The sequence below is a fragment of the Eurytemora carolleeae genome, unplaced genomic scaffold (genome assembly GCF_000591075.1).
Source record: "Eurytemora carolleeae unplaced genomic scaffold, Eaff_2.0 scaffold1354, whole genome shotgun sequence".
NCBI lineage: Eukaryota > Metazoa > Arthropoda > Copepoda > Calanoida > Temoridae > Eurytemora > Eurytemora carolleeae.
Window position 1 is genome coordinate 26520 of NW_019397245.1, and position 18213 is coordinate 44732.

At 32.2% G+C, this 18213-nt stretch overlaps 1 protein-coding gene and 2 long non-coding RNA genes across 3 annotated transcripts; 2 read left to right on the top strand and 1 right to left on the bottom strand.

The window, feature by feature from the left end:
• The first annotated feature begins 2114 nt into the window (after positions 1-2114).
• Positions 2115-6463, top strand: LOC111713004 (uncharacterized). Its single transcript, XR_002767578.1, has 3 exons — positions 2115-2170; positions 3066-3118; positions 5123-6463. It is a non-coding gene; the product is annotated as an uncharacterized LOC111713004 (long non-coding RNA).
• Positions 6464-9287: 2824 nt separating this feature from the next.
• On the top strand, positions 9288-9945 carry LOC111713002 (snake venom metalloprotease inhibitor 02A10-like). The gene is made up of 2 exons (XM_023487779.1): positions 9288-9571; positions 9699-9945. The coding sequence occupies exons 1-2, from the start codon at positions 9288-9290 to the stop codon at positions 9943-9945; spliced, it is 531 nt and encodes a 176-aa protein (XP_023343547.1).
• A 3601-nt stretch (positions 9946-13546) lies between these two features.
• On the bottom strand, positions 13547-16339 carry LOC111713005 (uncharacterized). Its single transcript, XR_002767579.1, has 2 exons — positions 16161-16339; positions 13547-15609 (listed from the first exon to the last, which is right to left on the bottom strand). It is a non-coding gene; the product is annotated as an uncharacterized LOC111713005 (long non-coding RNA).
• Between the last annotated feature and the right edge of the window lie 1874 nt (positions 16340-18213).

Below are 18213 nucleotides of genomic sequence, written 5' to 3' on the forward strand. Positions count from 1 at the left end.
GATTATACATTCTGACGGAACAGGGGTGTATTTTAACAAGAATAAAAAACAATCACATAATAGCGTAAGTATTTGAAAAGTATAAAAATCTGAAAAAATTCTTGTTACAGGGTTACCCACAAAGGATGAAAATATACAGAAAACTAACACAAGATGACTATCCCCAATATTAATTTTTTCTTCTTCTTTCTTTTCATACACTGAGACTGTAAAGACGATCTAAAACTAGATTATACGATTATCCCAATATTAAACTAAGTCTTCTTCCTTGAAAATATAGTTTAACTTAGCTTATTGAATTATTTTGCAAAAATTTTGTACAGTCTCATCCTTTTTGGGTAGCCCTGTATTTTGGCCAGATCGGCTCAGCCGTTTAGACGTTTATTGTATACAAATAAAAACAACCCAGATCTCAGATTAGCTAATAACATATTAATTATTTACAGCTACTTTACAATAAGGTTTATGACATTATCCGTTAGCAAGGGTTCCCAAGACTATTCAGATTATTATTTAGGGACGTAAAGTAACTGTTAAGGGAATCATGGGTCGGTATGTTGGCTAATAGGTGGTAAAATATCATAATATTTATCATCTCTTATTATTTTATAGATAACTGTTGATTTTGATAATGAAATAAGTTCAGTACTATTGGAGGATGTACTTAATCTAATCCAGGAGAACACTGTTATTATAAAAATGGACATAGAAGGGTTTGAATGTAAGGTATATAATGTTCTTAGCTTTCTATTCTTTTAATCTGAAAAACGATGTTTGAGAGTATAAACATAAATTGCTGTCAATGGTCTGACCCAAGTCACTCCAATTTAATCTGAATATTCAGTTGACCGGTATTACCGGTATGAGTTAGCAACCTCAAAACAATACAATTTTTAGAGAAATTTCACGCCCTATAACTTTTTAATGAATTCTAGCAAGAACCAACATACAAAGTTTGAAATATCAATGACTGCAAAGATTTATACGTATAAAGTGTGTCCCAAAAAACGACATTGTAGCACTCAATATGGTTCAATTTAAATAAATTGTACATTTTTGAAAATTATGCATGGAACATTTCCGATCTATTGATACCAATGACAAACTTTAAACAGTCAATCATACTACCTTAATATTAGTGGATTATACGTCTAATTGATATCGATGTACATTTTTTTAATCAAACCCTTGTGAGTGCTACAATGTCTTAAAGGTAGTTTTTTTGGGACAACCTGTAGTAATTATAGAACATTATAGATTATGACTATTTAATCAGTTCCTATAATTTCTTGTTTTAGGCCTTTACAAATTATTTACAAGATGTAGTAAAGGAGAAGTATATACCCTATATACTGGTAGAATGGGTGTTTATAAACAGTAAGGTGGCGAGGAGAACAAACTGTCCTGAGTATCCCTTACTAGTACGAGGTAAGATCAAAATGTAATTACATATTTAAAAAAGTACTTTTGAATAATTGTAGAAAGAAAAAAAATTCTGTCTAATATTTCTTATTTAGCTGTTTCACCTCATGTCACTTAAAACAAAATGTAATATGCATGCGAAAGCTTTCGCCACAAACTCAAATTTTCTAATCTCTATATATTTTCAACCTTATGGTATAAAACTTTAACATTTCAAACTTAGATTATATTTGATGAACTAACCTAATTCATAGCTAGAAATATGTAATTCATAGCTCGAAATATCTAATTCATAGCTCGAAATATCTAATTCATAGCTCGAAATAGCTAATTCATAGCTCGAAATATCTAATTCAGAGCTAGAAATATGTAATGGGTTCGTCGTAAGAACGTATTTTCTTTCAATAAGTAAATAATAAAATTTTTCTTAAAAAATTCCACTTGAATGAACCTAAAACAAATATCTAGGTAAGTTTCTTTCTGTTTTCCTGAAACTGGTTAACTAACTACTTTTAAAAAATAGTGTGCCGGGGGTATTTTTTTCAGTTTAATACAAAACTTAATAGTTTTCAGATAGAAAAATACGAATAACTCCATGATCCTTAAATATTTAACGGTTACTGTTGTGAATTCGACGTACATGCAAAAATGAATGGAGGGCTCTAGAAATCATATCTTAACAATTTTTTTCTAGGTTTCTTGAAATCTGGATATATACCGTTTACTCCCAATCAAACCAATATTGAAGGTAAATTATACACTAAAAACTCCGGTTCAGGTACCGCCATGAATTTTGGTCTATTTGAACATGTTGTGTAACAGTATACATCTAGCCTATCAAGGTTATAATGCAAGGAAAGTTATTTTAGAGGTGTCCGCATTTTTTTACTGTAGTGTACTGTCTCTGGGCGGTAATGTAAACACAAGACGGATGTCAAGCCTGACATGAGATCCATCTTACACATAAAAAATCAATGAAATATTCTGCTCATAGAAACAATTATGTTAATTATCTAAATTATCAAAATTTAATGCTTTTAATCTCCTCGGATACTAAACGAACACTGATGCATCTATTCTTGTTTACAAATTCCGCCCAGAGAGAACTGGTTCCAATATGTACGGAGAGCATACGCAACTGCAATTAACTTTCCTTGCATTATAACCATGTAGCCTATAGACTATAAAACAGAACGGTACACTACATTCACTTCTAGGAAGATTTATTTTGAAATTAAACTTTGTTTGTCTTAAATCAATTATTACAATCAATTGAGTTTTTGCCACAAATTTACTAATCTTTGTAATATAATGTATTTTAGAGATGAGTAGAGAAGACTTTAATATGGAATAGGGTTAAACTAACTTCGAAATACAGAGCAGTTTGAACTTTCAAAATATTGATTTTTTTATTTGTTAAACTAGGATGACAAAAAAACACAGAATATAAAAGTCCGTCAGGAAGACGACATTTATAGCGTACAAATGCCACTGTGCATTCTAGACAAAATTGCGCGTCATTCCGATTTTATTTAGCAAGCACTCAATCGATTTAGCTTTGTGATAACAGTTAGTTTTAGTAAGTTTAAGGGTGTTAAACATCACATTTAATAAGAAATTACCCAACAGCTATTTATTTTTAGATCTTGAAGGGATCGATGTAGTCAATGTTCTGTGGAAGCATAAATCTGCTAAGGTATACGTTTATCTATAATGTTACACTCAAATATAAGAAGACATCGGAAGAAATTGAAAAATGTCGTCTTGAAGATGTTTAATGGGTAATACCGCTGTGGAATATGTAATACAGGGTGTCCTATGAAAAACGACAGTGGCCTGTCCATTTGAATGTCATCTTTAATCTTTGACATAATATTCTGCATTTATTTGTCAACCTAATTTTAGAAGTACAATTTTAGAGTTAAAAATCACAAAATACTCCTGATATCCTGGCATTTCCTAAATGTGGTCCGCTGTTCTGTGCTTTCAATAATACCCAAGAAATAAAGAATTAAAGCTGCGAGCTGAAAACTTTGGAATAAATACAAGACAGCCAGGCGCGCAACTAGACATTTGGTTATGGGGGGGCTAGGGGTAAAATTTTTTTTGCCCCCCCCCCAAACATTTTTAGGGGGGGGGGGCAAGAAAAATGTGTGTTATACTTAAACAATAAAAAACTAACCTTACCAACCGGATATTCAGTAAGTCAACACATCTGATATGAAATAAAACAAAAAATCTATTCTGGTCAGGGGTGGATAAAGGGGGGGGGCGGGGTTACATTCGCCCCCCCTGACAGAAGGGAGGGGCGTAGCCCCCCCCAACCCCCCCTGAATTTGGAATTTTTTGTTCCTATTTTCAGAATAGCTTCTCAATAGCATGCTTAATTGGGAAAGAAACCCTAGTGCAAAACAGGAAAAATATCTATCTTAATAAACTATAATGTGTGAAAAGTTAAAAATCTAGTTTTTTAGTCTTTAGTCATTAATTTTCACTCTTTTGGAGTCTTTTAAGTCAAAACAAGTTTTCGCCTGCGCCGCGATTTTTGGTTCCTAATTCTAAATTTTTTTGTTCCTAAAAAATCTTGCCCCCCCCCCTTCACTTAAATCCTTTATCCGCCCCTGATTCTGGTATAAATCACAAAAAAAAACGTCAAAACAACTGAACTAATCGGGCCCAAATTTTGTGTGGAACCTTACGTGACCCAAGGGAAGGTTTATGAATGATCAAAATTTGAAAAATTTGTGTTTAAATTTTCTTTTTTTTAGTTTTTTTTTAATCTTGAAAATCCACGAATTTTTAAAATAAAATCCGCGAAATTCTTTTCTTCTTTGTTTTTCTATGATTACAATGCCACGTTCACAGTTGAAATAGAAGATGGGCGCGAAGCGCCCTTAAAGATTAGTTATATAAATTCTTTTGATGTCTTCTTATATATGAGTTTAACAGTTTACTGCAGTAATAAAAGATCAAATGTTCATTTGCAGCAATAAAGGTTTGAACTGTTAAGATTAATTGATCACAATGTAATTTAAACAGTTTGTTATTTTTGACGAATAGCTTAAGTTATTGATTGGGTTTATTTTGAGTATTTGTTTCTTAATTGTACCAATTTGTTAATTATTTCTATCAGAAAAGAATGTTACACTTTATTAATGTTTTAAGGTAAAATTTAAACTTTTGTTTATAAGAAACTGTACTTATATTTCCTTGCACTTACTTTTTAACTAGAAAATTAGGATATCACAGTCATCCTTGATGTAAAGGTTTTCAGGGCAATGCAGTGTTGTGAATTGATCAAGTACGTTTACCCCATAGAGAATAGAATATATATAGAGAATATATAGAGAGGAATTAAAAGAATCTCTCGGTATGAATTTTTTCAGTCCCTTTCAGCCTGAAAGGGAGTTCAAAGTGTACAAATACAACAAAATGGCCGTTTTACACTTTTTTCTAGTTAATTCCTCTCTATATATATATTCTATTCTCTATGGTTTACCCTCTGAATTCTTTAATAATGAAATAATAAAATGGCTATTTAGAAATAATATTTTAAATGAAAATAAGAACCATGCAGAACATATCGTAAAGATTGTTTCACTGGAATGTTTTTAGAAGAAAAGACATCTTTTTATTTTGGAAAAGTCCTAATTATGATTTTAATCGTTTATTGTGATATTAATTTGTCGTTTATTTTCAGACAGTTCCCTTCCTCACAGAACTGCAGAATTCAGACATACAGTTATAAGAGATTTACATCGTTATTTTACACTACTATCCATGGGCTCAAAGAGTTGCAGAAATCAAAAACTTTCCAAAATATGGGTTTCTACTGTTTCTTATACTCTTGTCCAGGCTCATAGAATGGCAGAAATCAGACTTGCCAATATAGAGAGTTTTACTGTTTCTATACTACTGTCCATGGGCTCACAGAACTGCAGAAATCAGACTTGCCAATACAGAGAGTTATACTGTTTCCTATACTACTGTCTATGGGCTCACAGAACTGCAGAAATTATACTTGCCAATATAGAGAGTTATACTGTTTCTTATACTACTGTCCAGGCTCATAGAATAGCAGAAATCAGACTTGCCAATATAGAGAGTTTTACTGTTTCTTAAACTGTTGTCCAGGCTTATAGAATGGCAGAAATCAAGACTTTCAAATGTAGAGAGTTATACTGTTTCTTATACTCCTGTCCAGGCTCATAGAATGGCAGAAATCAGACTTGCCAATATAGAGAGTTATACTGTTTCTTATACTCCTGTCCAGGCTCATAGAATGGCAGAAATCAGACTTGCCAATATAGAGAGTTTTACTGTTTCTTAAACTGTTGTCCAGGCTTATAGAATGGCAGAAATCAGACTTGCCAATATAGAGAGTTATACTGTTTCTTATACTCCTGTCCAGGCTCATAGAATGGCAGAAATCAGACTTGCCAATATAGAAAGTAATATTGTTTTTATACTGCTGTTTCGGCTCAAAGAACTGCAGGAATTAGACTTGCCAATTTAGAGAATTATACCGTTTCTTATGCTGCTGTTTGGGCTCATAGAATTATAAAAAATTTGACTTTCCAATATAGAGAATTATACCGTTTCTTATACTACTCTCCATGGGCTCACGGAACTGCAGAAATTAGAATTGCCAATATAGAGAGTTATACTATTTCTTATACTACTGTCCATGGGCTCACAGAACTGCAGAAATCAGACTTGCCAATATAGAGAGTTATACTGTTTTTATACTGCTGTTTCGGCTCACAGAACTGCAGAAATCAGACTTGCCAATATGAAGAGTTATACTGTTTTCATACTGCTGTTTCGGCTCACAGAACTACAGAAATCCAACTTGCCAATATAGAGAGTTTTACTGTTTCTTATACTCCTGTCCAGGCTCATAGAATGGCAGAAATCAGACTTGCCAATATAGAGAGTTATACTGTTTCTTATGCTGCTGTTTAGGCTCATAGAATTGTAAAAAATTAGACTTGCCAATGACAGGCGGATTTTTGGTAATGTCAATTTGGTAATGACAATTTGGTAATGACAATTTGGTAATGACAATTTTGTAAGGCGCCAATTTGGTAACGACAATTTGGTAATGACAATTTGGTAAGCTCACAAAAGTGACAATTTGGTAATGACAATATGGTAACTATAAAAAAGTGACAATTTTGTAATAACATTTTGGTAACTACAAAAAAGTGACAATTTGTTGATACAAGTTAAATTTAATTCAATTTAATGTTTAATAATTTGGTGTTTCTCACATTATTTAGGGTTAGGTTAGGTTAAGACAATTTCTGGGCCGAGCGCTGCGGCTAGGATGGGCTAGGGGGCCGAGCGCTGCGGCCTATTAAAAGTTTAATAATGTGCTGTTTCTCTCGATATTTTGGGTTAGGTAAGGTTAAGACAATTTCTGGGCCGAGCGCTGTGGCTAGGATGGGCTAGGGGGCCGAGTGCTGCGGCTTATTAAATGTTAAATGTTGATTATAAAAGGGACAGTTTGGTAACTACATATAAAAAGTAACATTAATAACTTCCTAACATTGACATACATAAACTCCGCTCTTGTTGTCGTATTTAAATCCTTAGAAGGGGTGATGAATAAGTAATTCATGATCTAAGTCTCTTCTTCTTGCAGTATATGACTCAAGTGCAGGTTGAAACGTGGTTTTTAAAAAAATATTGCGAATTTTACAATTATTTTTGGCGCATTTCTTTTGTGCAGAAATAAAAGATTCCTAGAATCAATTATCTTCAATTGAATATAAAACTAAAAATTAAACAATTTTACATAATGTCACTTTTATTTCATTTACCAAATTGTCACTTTTATGACGTTACCAAATTTTTATTACCAAATTGTTACTTTTTTGTTGTTACCAATTTGTCATTACCAAATTGTCACTTTTGTGAGCTTACAAAATTGTCACCTTACCAAATTGTCAGCTTACCAAATTGTAATTACCGAATTGTCATTACCAAATTGTCATTCAAAAATCCGCCCATCCTTGCCAATATAGAGAATTATACCGTTTCTTATGCTGCTGTGTAGGCTCATAGAATTGTAAAAAATTAGATTTGCCAATATAGAGATTTATACCGTTTCTTATACTGCTGTCCATGCTCACAAAATTACTTGCCAAAAATCAGGCTTGCCAAAAGCTAAATATATACCGATTTTTATTCTGCAAACTGTAATACAGCTAATTCTAAAAATCAGACTTGCCAATAACAATTTATACCATTTTTAATGCTGCATTTATACTTCAATACTTTAAAAATCAGACTTGCCAATATGTGTGATTTATACCGTTTTTTTACTTCTGTCTTGTTATACAAATAAATTGGTATTTTGAACCCACTGTTAATGTAATTTAACCCNTAGAGGGTTGCCCACAAAGGATGAGACTTAAGAGACGATTGTGCGGAATTTGTTCAGTCCGTTGTCTTGCCTTGCCTACAGTATTCCTTGTCGGACAAAACTGGCTTATTTCTGTGCTTAATCATTTAGAAACCCATCAAAATACTTTATTCAATGATGAAACCAAAAATCAGGCTTTCAATTGTCATATTTTTGGTCGTCTTTACCTTCTCTTCCTTTGTGGGTAACCCTGTTGTTATCATAAACCACCCTGTAAAATACAAATAAACTGCAGTACATCCTATTTAAGTTACTGTAAAAAATGTGGAAGATATTGTCGTTTTTTAGATATTAGTTCCATCCCCCCTGAGTTCCATAGCATAATTTTGAATATCATTTACAACCAAACCAGGTGTAAAATTTCAATTTCAATAGTATCCTTTGAATAGTTTTTAATTTTATACTATGGTTTCAGAGATTGAACTTGTGTGGGAAATATATAAGCAACATTGCATTTAATGTTGTCTTTTCCGTCGAAAATATAAAGACGTCTGACATTCACAGCATTGTATATCTACCGTACATTTTTTATGTTAAATCCCGCCTCCTCCCCCCCACCTAGTGTCTAGGTACATAAATCACACTATCTGTTTTATCAGTATTAAAACTTATATTGCGAAAAATTCACTTCCTCTTATCTCCCCCCCCCCTCACTTTCAAGCAATTTGCACTTTTAGTGTTTGCAACATTTAGATAATCCCTCATCATGAAGATTGTATTAAATTTCTTACGTAAACCTAACTTACAAGAAAGTAATTCCTTTCTTTTTGTCTGTATCGGAATATTTTGATCTTTAATTCAAAATACAGGGTGTCCCAAAAAACATCGGAATTCAGTGACGAATTCGATATCGTCTTTGTTATGAATTAGCATTAAAATACCTAATTTCAAAAGCCATAATATGATTATGTCTGCCAGAGTTTATTTTATGAGAAGGGTAAAAGACATGTAAAGATGTGTCTCAATAATGTCTCATCAAGATGGAAAGTGAAGACGGACAAGTTTGCTCTGTTTGTAGACTGCAATTTTCTTGTTTTACTAAGTACAACCGTATGCAGTCAAAACATAAACAAACAAAAGACTTTGCTAATTAGCAAAGTCTTTGAAACAAACAAAATGTGAACATAGCAGACGAAAATCTTACAGATTACAGCTTTCTCAGTAGGTATCACTAGGTATCACTATACTAAATCAAAGAATTATTTAAAAATATGATATCGAATTCGTCTCTGAATTCCATTGTTTATTGGGACACCAGCTGTATATGTCGAAATTAGCGTAAAAGTTTAATATAATTTCATATTTAAAATAGATGGTCAAACAAAATATATAAAAAAGCAAATACAAAAAAACTCTTCATTAAAAGGGGAAACAATCTCTTCATTTTTATTTAAGTTATTATTCAAATACAGTGGTCAGCGATTGTATCAATACAATGAAGACAACTTTTATCAATAATGCTTTGATCCCATTTCTGTTGTTTGAAAGCTTGGTTGTAATCAAAATTGAAATAGAAAAGGAATTGTATTTGGACCCTACTACTGAAATAGAAAAGGAATATTTGGACCCTACTACTGAAATAGAAAAGGAATATTTAGACCCTACTACAGAAATAGAAAAAGAATATTTGGACCCTACTACTGAAATAGAAAAGGAATATTTGGACCCTACTACTGAAATAGAAAAGAAATATTTGGACGCTACTACTGAAATAGAAAAGTAATATTTGACCCTACTACTGAAATAGAAAAGGAATATTTGGACCCTACTACTGAAATAGAAAAGGAATATTTGGACCCTACTACTGAAATAGAAAAGAAATATTTTGACGCTACTACTGAAATAGAAAAGGAATATTTGGACTCCCTACTACTGAAATAGAAAAGGAATATTTGGACCCTACTACTGAAATAGAAAAGGTATATTTGGACCCTACTACTGAAATAGAAAAGGAATATTTGGACCCTACTACTGAAATAGAAAAGGAATATTTGGACCCTACTGCTGAAATAGAAAAGAAATATTTGGACGCTACTACTGAAATAGAAAAGGTATATTTGGAACCTAATACTGAAAGAGAAAAGGAACGATAATTACTTGGCATGTTTTAGCTTCATCTGATCCTGGATATTTCAATTATAGTTTAATATTTACTCGGCAGGTGTCTCATTTGTCATTATGTATAATTATATTATTATGAGAGATACCTCAAGAATTTAGCATAAGGTATTTTGTTTGGATAAAAAGTTAAAGAATTAAATGTTTAAACACGTATTGGTGAATTAAGTGGAGGATTTGTATAAAAGATTGAGCTGATCTTCTTCTGATATGTAAAGTATCGTTTGTTTTTATTGAATTGTTAGTGAGTTAAACTAGGGCTAGGTCCAGACTAACTGCGATATTAACAGTTGTAACTATTTCTTTATCCGGAAAGTTCCTTTATTAGGAAATCTTTCAGCTAAAACTTTGGCGAGACAACTAACTATCTACCTCCACGACCTTAGAGACCACATAACCATGCATGACTCTTTCAAATAGTAGAAGAGACTATGAAATAAACAATATTTTCTTAGTTGAGTTTTGTTAATAGAAAAAACATAAACCAATTCATAAATGCTTTTTTATTAAATTGTAAGTGAGTTAAACTAGGGCTAGGTCCAGACTAACTGCAATATAAACAGTTGTACATCATAAGCATAAAATATTACTTTGATTATCGTTTTCATTAAGATGAAAGAGTTGTGTTTATAGAAATATTTAAAAAGCTAATGCTTCTCTTTGACCACGGGCATGTCCTTCAGAGTCAATAGCGATCTAACCAAGATAAATGCCGCTGGAAAAAAAAGACGGTCATGTGAAGAAAATATATGGTCTTTCGGTTTTCCGCACATCATTGTCTTTCTGACCTTGCTCTTCCCTCTTAACTTAACTTCCCTCTCCTTTCACCGCTCCCCTCTCCTTTTACCGCTCCTCTCCTTTCACCCCTCCTCTGTCCTTTCACCGCTCCCCTCTCCTTTCACCGCTCCCCTCACCTTACACCGCTCCCCTCCCCTTTCACCACTCCCCTATACATTTACTTCTCCTCTCTCTTTTTACTGCTCCCCTCTCCTTTCACCGTTCCCCTCTCCTTTCACCACTACCCTTTCCTTTTACCGCTCCCATCTCCATTCACCGGTCCTCTCTCCTTTTAACACTCCTCTCTCCTTTCACCGCTCCCCTCTCAATTCACTGCTACCCTCTCCTTTCACCGCTCCTCTCTCCTTTTACCGCTCCCCTCTCCTTTCACCGCTCCCCTCTCCTTTCACCGCTCCCCTCTTCGCGGCCTTTTACCACTCCCCTCTTCTTTCATCGCTCTCCTCTCCTTTCACCGTTCCCCTCTCCTTTCACCACTCCTCTCTTTTCATTGCTCCCCTCTCCTTTCAACGCTCCCCTCTCCTTTCACCGCTCCTCTCTCCTTTTACCACTCCTCTCTCCTTTCACCGCTCCCCTCTCTTTTCACCATCTATTCCTTCAAAATCTTACAACTATAGGTTGTTGTTTACCGTTATTAAAAACGGTAGATTTTTTTCTTCCGAAATCCACAAAAATTAAAAATAGCTTTTCCCGGGACATCATTGTGTCCTGTTATTGTAAATAAACAAATTTCCACTAAAATCAAAAATGCGGCGCAAATGGTTCTTGCGAGATCGATTCTTAAATAAAACAATAAATTTACTAAATTAAAATAAAGTTTATTAATATTTAGATAGTTGTTCAGGTACACTATAAAGTAAATATAAAGCCAATAATTTATCACAGTTCAAAAATATAACACAGGGATATAAACGATGCAAGGTTTATTATTGATTAGTTAAAAAAACAATTTTTTTTAAGGAACTGAGTTCTTTCCACAAACTCTGATTTTTAATCCCTAAATATTTGCATCCCAATGTCGTTGATATTTTTTAACTATGAATTCTGTTAGTTTAAATAGTCTAAGCTTAAAATATCAAATATTTACACCATTAGGCTGCAAAGATAAAGGGACTAGAATATTTCAGTTAGTGACAAAACTTAATTTTTTTCATCACAAGAATTTTTTAATTAAAAATTATTGTTAAATCAATAAAAACTTAAAGTTTATCTACCACACTATGATTTCTATAATTTACAATTTTAGTAAAACTACAGGAATTAAAAATTAAATAGAATTTAGAATTAATTATGTATATTGTTATCTATATCCAATTCATGTGTTTTAACAACCCCTAAAATAATCTAGTCTAAAATAATCTAGTCTTTAGTTAAAGCCTCTTAGTTTGTTTTCGTGTTACAATTTTACAAATTTGTAAAATGTTTTAACTTAAATTAATGCAAAATGAAACCAATAACACAAAGAGCAAGGCAAATATAATTTTCATAGAAAATAAGAACTTTTACTTTATAACTTGATAATATATATCCTGTTTTTTGTGACTTTATTACACAGCTTAACTTTAGCTTACAGCTGTACATTGTACAGAGTACATAAGCATTGTACAATTACAATAATTCAATTCACTTTACTAGCAACTGTTTTTCTACCTATTTAGTGTAAGACAACCTGAAGTATAAATAATAAACCTTGCATCTTTTATCTGTGTTATGTTGGCAACATGAATTCTACATTTAGTACATTAAGATATTGTTAGTAAAAATACAAATATAATACAATTTTCATTTAAGTAAAGAGATGTTTTGATCCGAAGGCGTCAGCATTATCTGTATTATTCAGCAGCAAGTAAATTTAACTGACCAGAAATTTAAATCGTATTTCCTAATCATGGTAATTTTGAATCAGGAAAAAAATGTAATTTTATTATTTTTGACGAAAGAAATAAAGAAAAACAAATGTTTGAATATATCCAATTTAAATACAATGTTTTCAGATGTTTTAATTTGTTTAAAAATAATTTTTAATCGTTTTATTACCAATTCATTTACCTGTTATCTTACACTCTTTTTTATGTGATGTACGATATGGGGCTTTTTAATATTTCCTGACTGTTCGGAATTAAAAGAATGAACCTAACACGCTTAATACTTTCTGGATTGTTATTTTCAACACAAATTTTCAGTTGTAAAACTATATAAATTTGGGATTTTTTTCTCACACAAAAACTGTAAACTCCGGTTCATTTCAAGGTCATGAGTCTAAAACTGAAGAACATAAAGTTACGATTTAAATGTTAAGTACATGTTTATATGCCACTTTTGACTTTATTTAAACCTGAATTTTAACTCTAGGTTTATATATAAGTGAAAACCTTGATTAAATAAATTTAATGTTTTAGATTAATTTATGTTTGCACGTAAACCCCAAATACGATTGTAACTGGAAATATGTTTTGTTTTCTGTCACGTAAATAATTTAAAATTAAAAAACAGCTGACATGCGATGGTTACGTACGCGTAATATATCTTCCCGTAAATCCTTTTCTCTGATTGGTTCAGATTTTTCCCGGGTAATTCAAATGTTCCTTAAGGGTTTAATTGAGAGTTCAATATTTAAGTAGCAACTCATTATTTTACAGAACTTTTAAGCTTTAACTTAAATTTCGCACATTCTTTAGTTTTAGACTCATGCCTAATTTTAATCAGCTATAGAATGCTGTACAGTGCGAAAGATAATTGTTTTGATGGAAAAGTGACATAAAACATGTCTATTATTGTTAATTTATACAGGGTGTCCAGTATAAGTAGGGGTATTTGTTACTGACGAAACAATTTTTACAATAAAGATGTCATAACAGAGCTCTATATTTCTGTTCTTTCATGATGTAAAAGTTTTTCTTCTAGGTCTCATACTGTTTTTTTACAACCAATAATTTGAGCAAAAGTGGAAAATCGATTTCCCGGATTTTTCAAATTTTCGATTTTTCACGTCTCATTTTCATTCGGTCATAGAATATGAAATAATTAAAGATTTTCTATTTTTTTTCAAAATCATTAGGTGTTAGTCTTAGTTTTCATTTTGACTAAAATTTCAGATCAGCAATCATTAATTTTGGAGCTAGTGCAGTCTGAAAATATATGCATAAAAAAACGAAAATTAAAAAAATCTTTAAAAAAAATACTTTAATTAAGAATATTTTTTACTTTAGAAATGATTTTTACGCCTGCATTTCTTATTTGTTCATTTTTATGATAGCTTTAAAATATTAGGCAGTTAAATAGGCCAGTGGTTATTATGACCTCGAAAATCACCACTTTGAGGTCAAAAAGGTCAAAACTGCCGTCAACAGTTATGTTAGTGACATAAAAATAGTAAGAATGAATTTACCCAACTTGAAGGTCAACTCGGGGTTCAAATTTCCGAAACAAATAGGATTGAACAAGGGTTCACCAAGGGCATTTACCCCTACTTAGACACCCATGACGATGTGTTTATGCTAATAATAAAATTTGACCTCCTAAAATGACCCCTTAGAAATCTAATTGGCGGATAATGACCTCTGCTTTTTTCATAAACCAATATCATTTTTGATATTTTCTTTTGCCTAACAATACCTTTTGCTCTCTAAGACATAAGTTTACATTTGAGAATGTGTTCTTTTTATGCGTGAAACTGAAAAGTCCCTTAGAAGGTCCCATAAAAAACTCACAACATTTTTGGCCTATTTAACTTCCTAATATCTTAAACCTAATAATAAATGCAGGCATAACCATCATTTGAGAAGTAAAAATATTCTTAATTAAAGTGTTGTTTTTTTAAAGATTTTTTTGTTATTTAAGATTCACAAAAAATGTTTTATTTTTTGTCCAGGTGGGATAGATGAAAAAATTTTGGTTGAAAAAGCGAGTTGTGGATTGTACAAACTGATTTAAAAATTAAATTTAAAAAGAATTATTTTTGTGGTCTGGGCAAGGTTCGTACGGCTTTCTTTTTGGTTCTTTTTTTAATGCATATTTTATTTTCAGATTGCTCTAGCTCCAGTAGTAATGATCGCTGATCTGAAATTTAGTTAAAAATGAAACCTAAGACTAAAAGCTTATAATTTAAAAAAAATCGAAAATCTTAAATTTTGAAAAATTGAAAAATCCGGGAAATCGATTTTCAATATACGCTCCAATAATTGGTTGTAACAAAAAAGTGTGAGGCCTAGAAGGAAAAAATTTACATCATGAAATAACTGAAACCTAAAGCTTTCTTATGACACCTTGATTGTGAAAATTGAACGAAAATTGTTTCCTCAGTAAACAATACCCTTACTGCACAGTTTTTTCTGGGACACCCTGTATGTGTAGTACTATAGTTTTCTGGAACACCCTGTATGTGTAGTACTATAGTTTTCAGATCTGAGCCGAGATTTAAAAGTAAACTTAGATTTCTTCAAGTTCGATTGTTTTACCGCTCATGCTTCAACGTACTTGGGTTCATAGTGTGCTTATTTTACTCGGGTTGATGTTTTTTAAAATCTCAGCTCTGCTAAATCTGTTGGATCTGCTCAAGTCGACGTCGTGTATGTCAATACAATGAAGACGACGTACAGCAATGATACACATAAACATAAGAACAAAGGGAAGTTGTCATTTAAAAGCTTCAATTTGTTTGCTTGTAACTTGTAATCTAAAAATAAAAATTTAGAAGAAAAGTCGTCTTTAATGTATTGATATAAACGCCAACCAATGTAGATCTGCTGCTAGATTTGTTGTTCTGTATTATTTGTAATCTCTGTTTCCTCCTCAATAACACTGTTATTTCTAAAATACTGTTGAATCAAATCCAAGCTGAGACCCTGAAACAAAAAAAATAGTTTAAGATTTGTTTGTCATTGAGTCCAAAAAGGTAACTATGGAATAGGAAGACGACTTTTAGACTTAAATTATGATGTTGAATAGTTCAATGAATAAGAAAGAAATCAATTGTGCAGTGTCCACAGCCCAATTTCACTTCATAGGATTATTTTCAAGCTACAGGAAGTTTCCACAGTTTTATTTTCCCCATTATATGGTGTTGAATTAGACCTTTTTCTAAGGCTTTCAAGGTGCTTCCCACCTTTCGTTTATTTTAACTTTTAATTATTGTTTTATCTGCAACTTGTTAGAAGATAGAACTAGGGAAATATGCTGAGCTTGGTTAAATATTTCTAAGTCAAATATGAAAGAGAAAGTTTAGCTTCTAGGCAAAGCTTGGTTCACATTATAAAACAGTAACAAAAAAGTTTGCGGATTTAATTATTTTTTTCGTGGATTTTCTAAATTTTGTAAAAATCTAAATTTTTAGAGGAAAACTTTTGAAACTCTGATGATCCATGAGGATAAGGATGAGGATTACTGAGTATATTACCTTAGTTTCAGGAAGTATGAAGAATATGATGGGGAAGAAGAGGATGAGTATGAAGGAGTATGTGAGGAAGGTACCAGGGAGGGTGAGGAGGGTTTCCACCCAGGGGAACATCTTCAAGCAAAGAACTAGCAGTAGGCAGGTCCAGGATCTTGTTAATCCCTAAATAAAGATATTTTAGAAATGTAATAATAAAATAAATAATAAATAAAAAAGGGACTGTCCTCGTAAATTTAAAGAGGGGTATGCACCACGAAATGGTTTTCTTTTGAAAAGATTTTCTCGACTTTCCGAAAGTTCTGAAAGTTGATAGTTTTGTTGTTTCTTTAACAATGTGCAATTTCCCTGAGGTACTTCCCAAGTGGCAACTTCCGAAATCTGTTATAGCCGCAGTGCTCAGCCCCTGGCCCATTATTGCTTGCAGTGTTCGGCCCCGATTTCAGCCTGCAGCTGCTTTAAAAAGCCTAACCTAGCCTTAAATGTACATTTGAAAGTTGCCGCTCAGGAAATTTTACATTTCGGAAGTTGTCATTTGGGAAAAGGCATTTGGGAAACTACACATAGCTCCAGACTGCTATGAAAAGTTGCATGTGTTCAAGACTAGGTCAACTTTAAAGTGTCGCCACACCTTTAACATTTCAGTTCAACTCAGCTAACTCACTTTTACTCCCTTGTAGTTCTAGTCATTTAGAATTGTAAGAACAGTTTTGTTTGGTTCAGTTTTCACAGTTTTTTTTTTACAAAATGACCATATTTTCGGCCCAAATAGTTATGATTATGGTCTAAATAAGTTACTTCAATTACAAAAACTTCAACTTAAGGGACAAAATTAATAAAAAAAAATTGGTTATAATTAAAATCCTATTTAACTGACATTAAGCGTTATTTTCAAGTGACAAAGTGACAAGTGACGAAAATGATCGATTCACAACAGTACCCCAGTAAAGTTTTGTCTGATCAAGTATGAATAAAAGATCCTTTTTTTGTTTCTTTAAACTGATTACTTTCATTTTGACATTTAACGTGTATCCATCCATATTGATTTTATGATTCACGCAACCTCTACTGTTTAGCTTGTTTTAAACTAAGCGAACTGGGCACTTACAATATGTGCCCTATTCTTTACAAGCACACACCCCTTCATTTAGTTTCCTTCTTGGGTGGATTTTAGTTGAATCCAGATTAAACCAGTTCATAATTACTGGAGCTAGGGAAATACAGGATATATACAATTTAACATAACAGTTGAAAACATACTTACTAATGTACAAAAAATGTTTTCATAACGCCGAGTACCTCCTGTTTAAGCAGGGTTACACACAACGGATGAGACTGAAAAGACGACCTTAAACTCTTTAAATCTGACATTTCAAGTTTAAAATAAGTCTTCTGTGAATATACTCTTTTAATGGGTTATTCAATGAATATGCAAATAAAGGGAACCACAATTTTAAAGAATTTCTGAAGTCTCAACCTTTGTGGGTAACCCTGTATTTAAAAAATAACAAAGAAATAAAAAACTTTGATTTTATTCAATAACTTTAAAATCCAGTCAATTTAGCAACACAAAAATGACAAACCACATTTAAATAATGACAGGTATGTTTTTTTTTCATGGTAACTAAATTTGCAAAAGTTTATAATATGATTCTATATGAAGCAATGAGGAATTGCTTGAGGGGATGCTTTCCAACCAATTTCTAATAATTGGCTAATCTCAATGACTAGAGGTTAAATCGTGAAACTCTTGAAACGGTCGGAATTTACAGGGTGTCCCAATAAACATGGGAATTAAGTGAAGAAAAGGAAATCGTTTTTTTTTGAATTAGCTTTGTTTTACCTAATTTTATTTTTTATTATAAAGTTAAAGTATATTTCATGTAAACGGTAAAAGACTGTTGTGCCGTACTTTATAAAACGTTCTATAATTTGTGTCTGTAACATTTCTGCAAGATAATTAGTGATAAGGAAAACCCATGGACTGTGTTTGAGTGCAAACATTTTCCATTTTACTATTACTGTACAGTATGCAATAAAAAACGTACAAAATAGCTAC

What these genes read in the sequence shown, in the direction of transcription:
- LOC111713002 (XM_023487779.1), top strand. Translation starts at nt 9,288, where the DNA reads ATGAAGACAACTTTTATCAATAATGCTTTGATCCCATTTCTGTTGTTT. An exon ending in GCTACTACTGAAATAGAAAA is followed by an intron (nt 9,572 to 9,698) that starts GTAATATTTGAC and finishes CTACTGAAATAG; the next exon opens with AAAAGGAATATTTGGACTCC.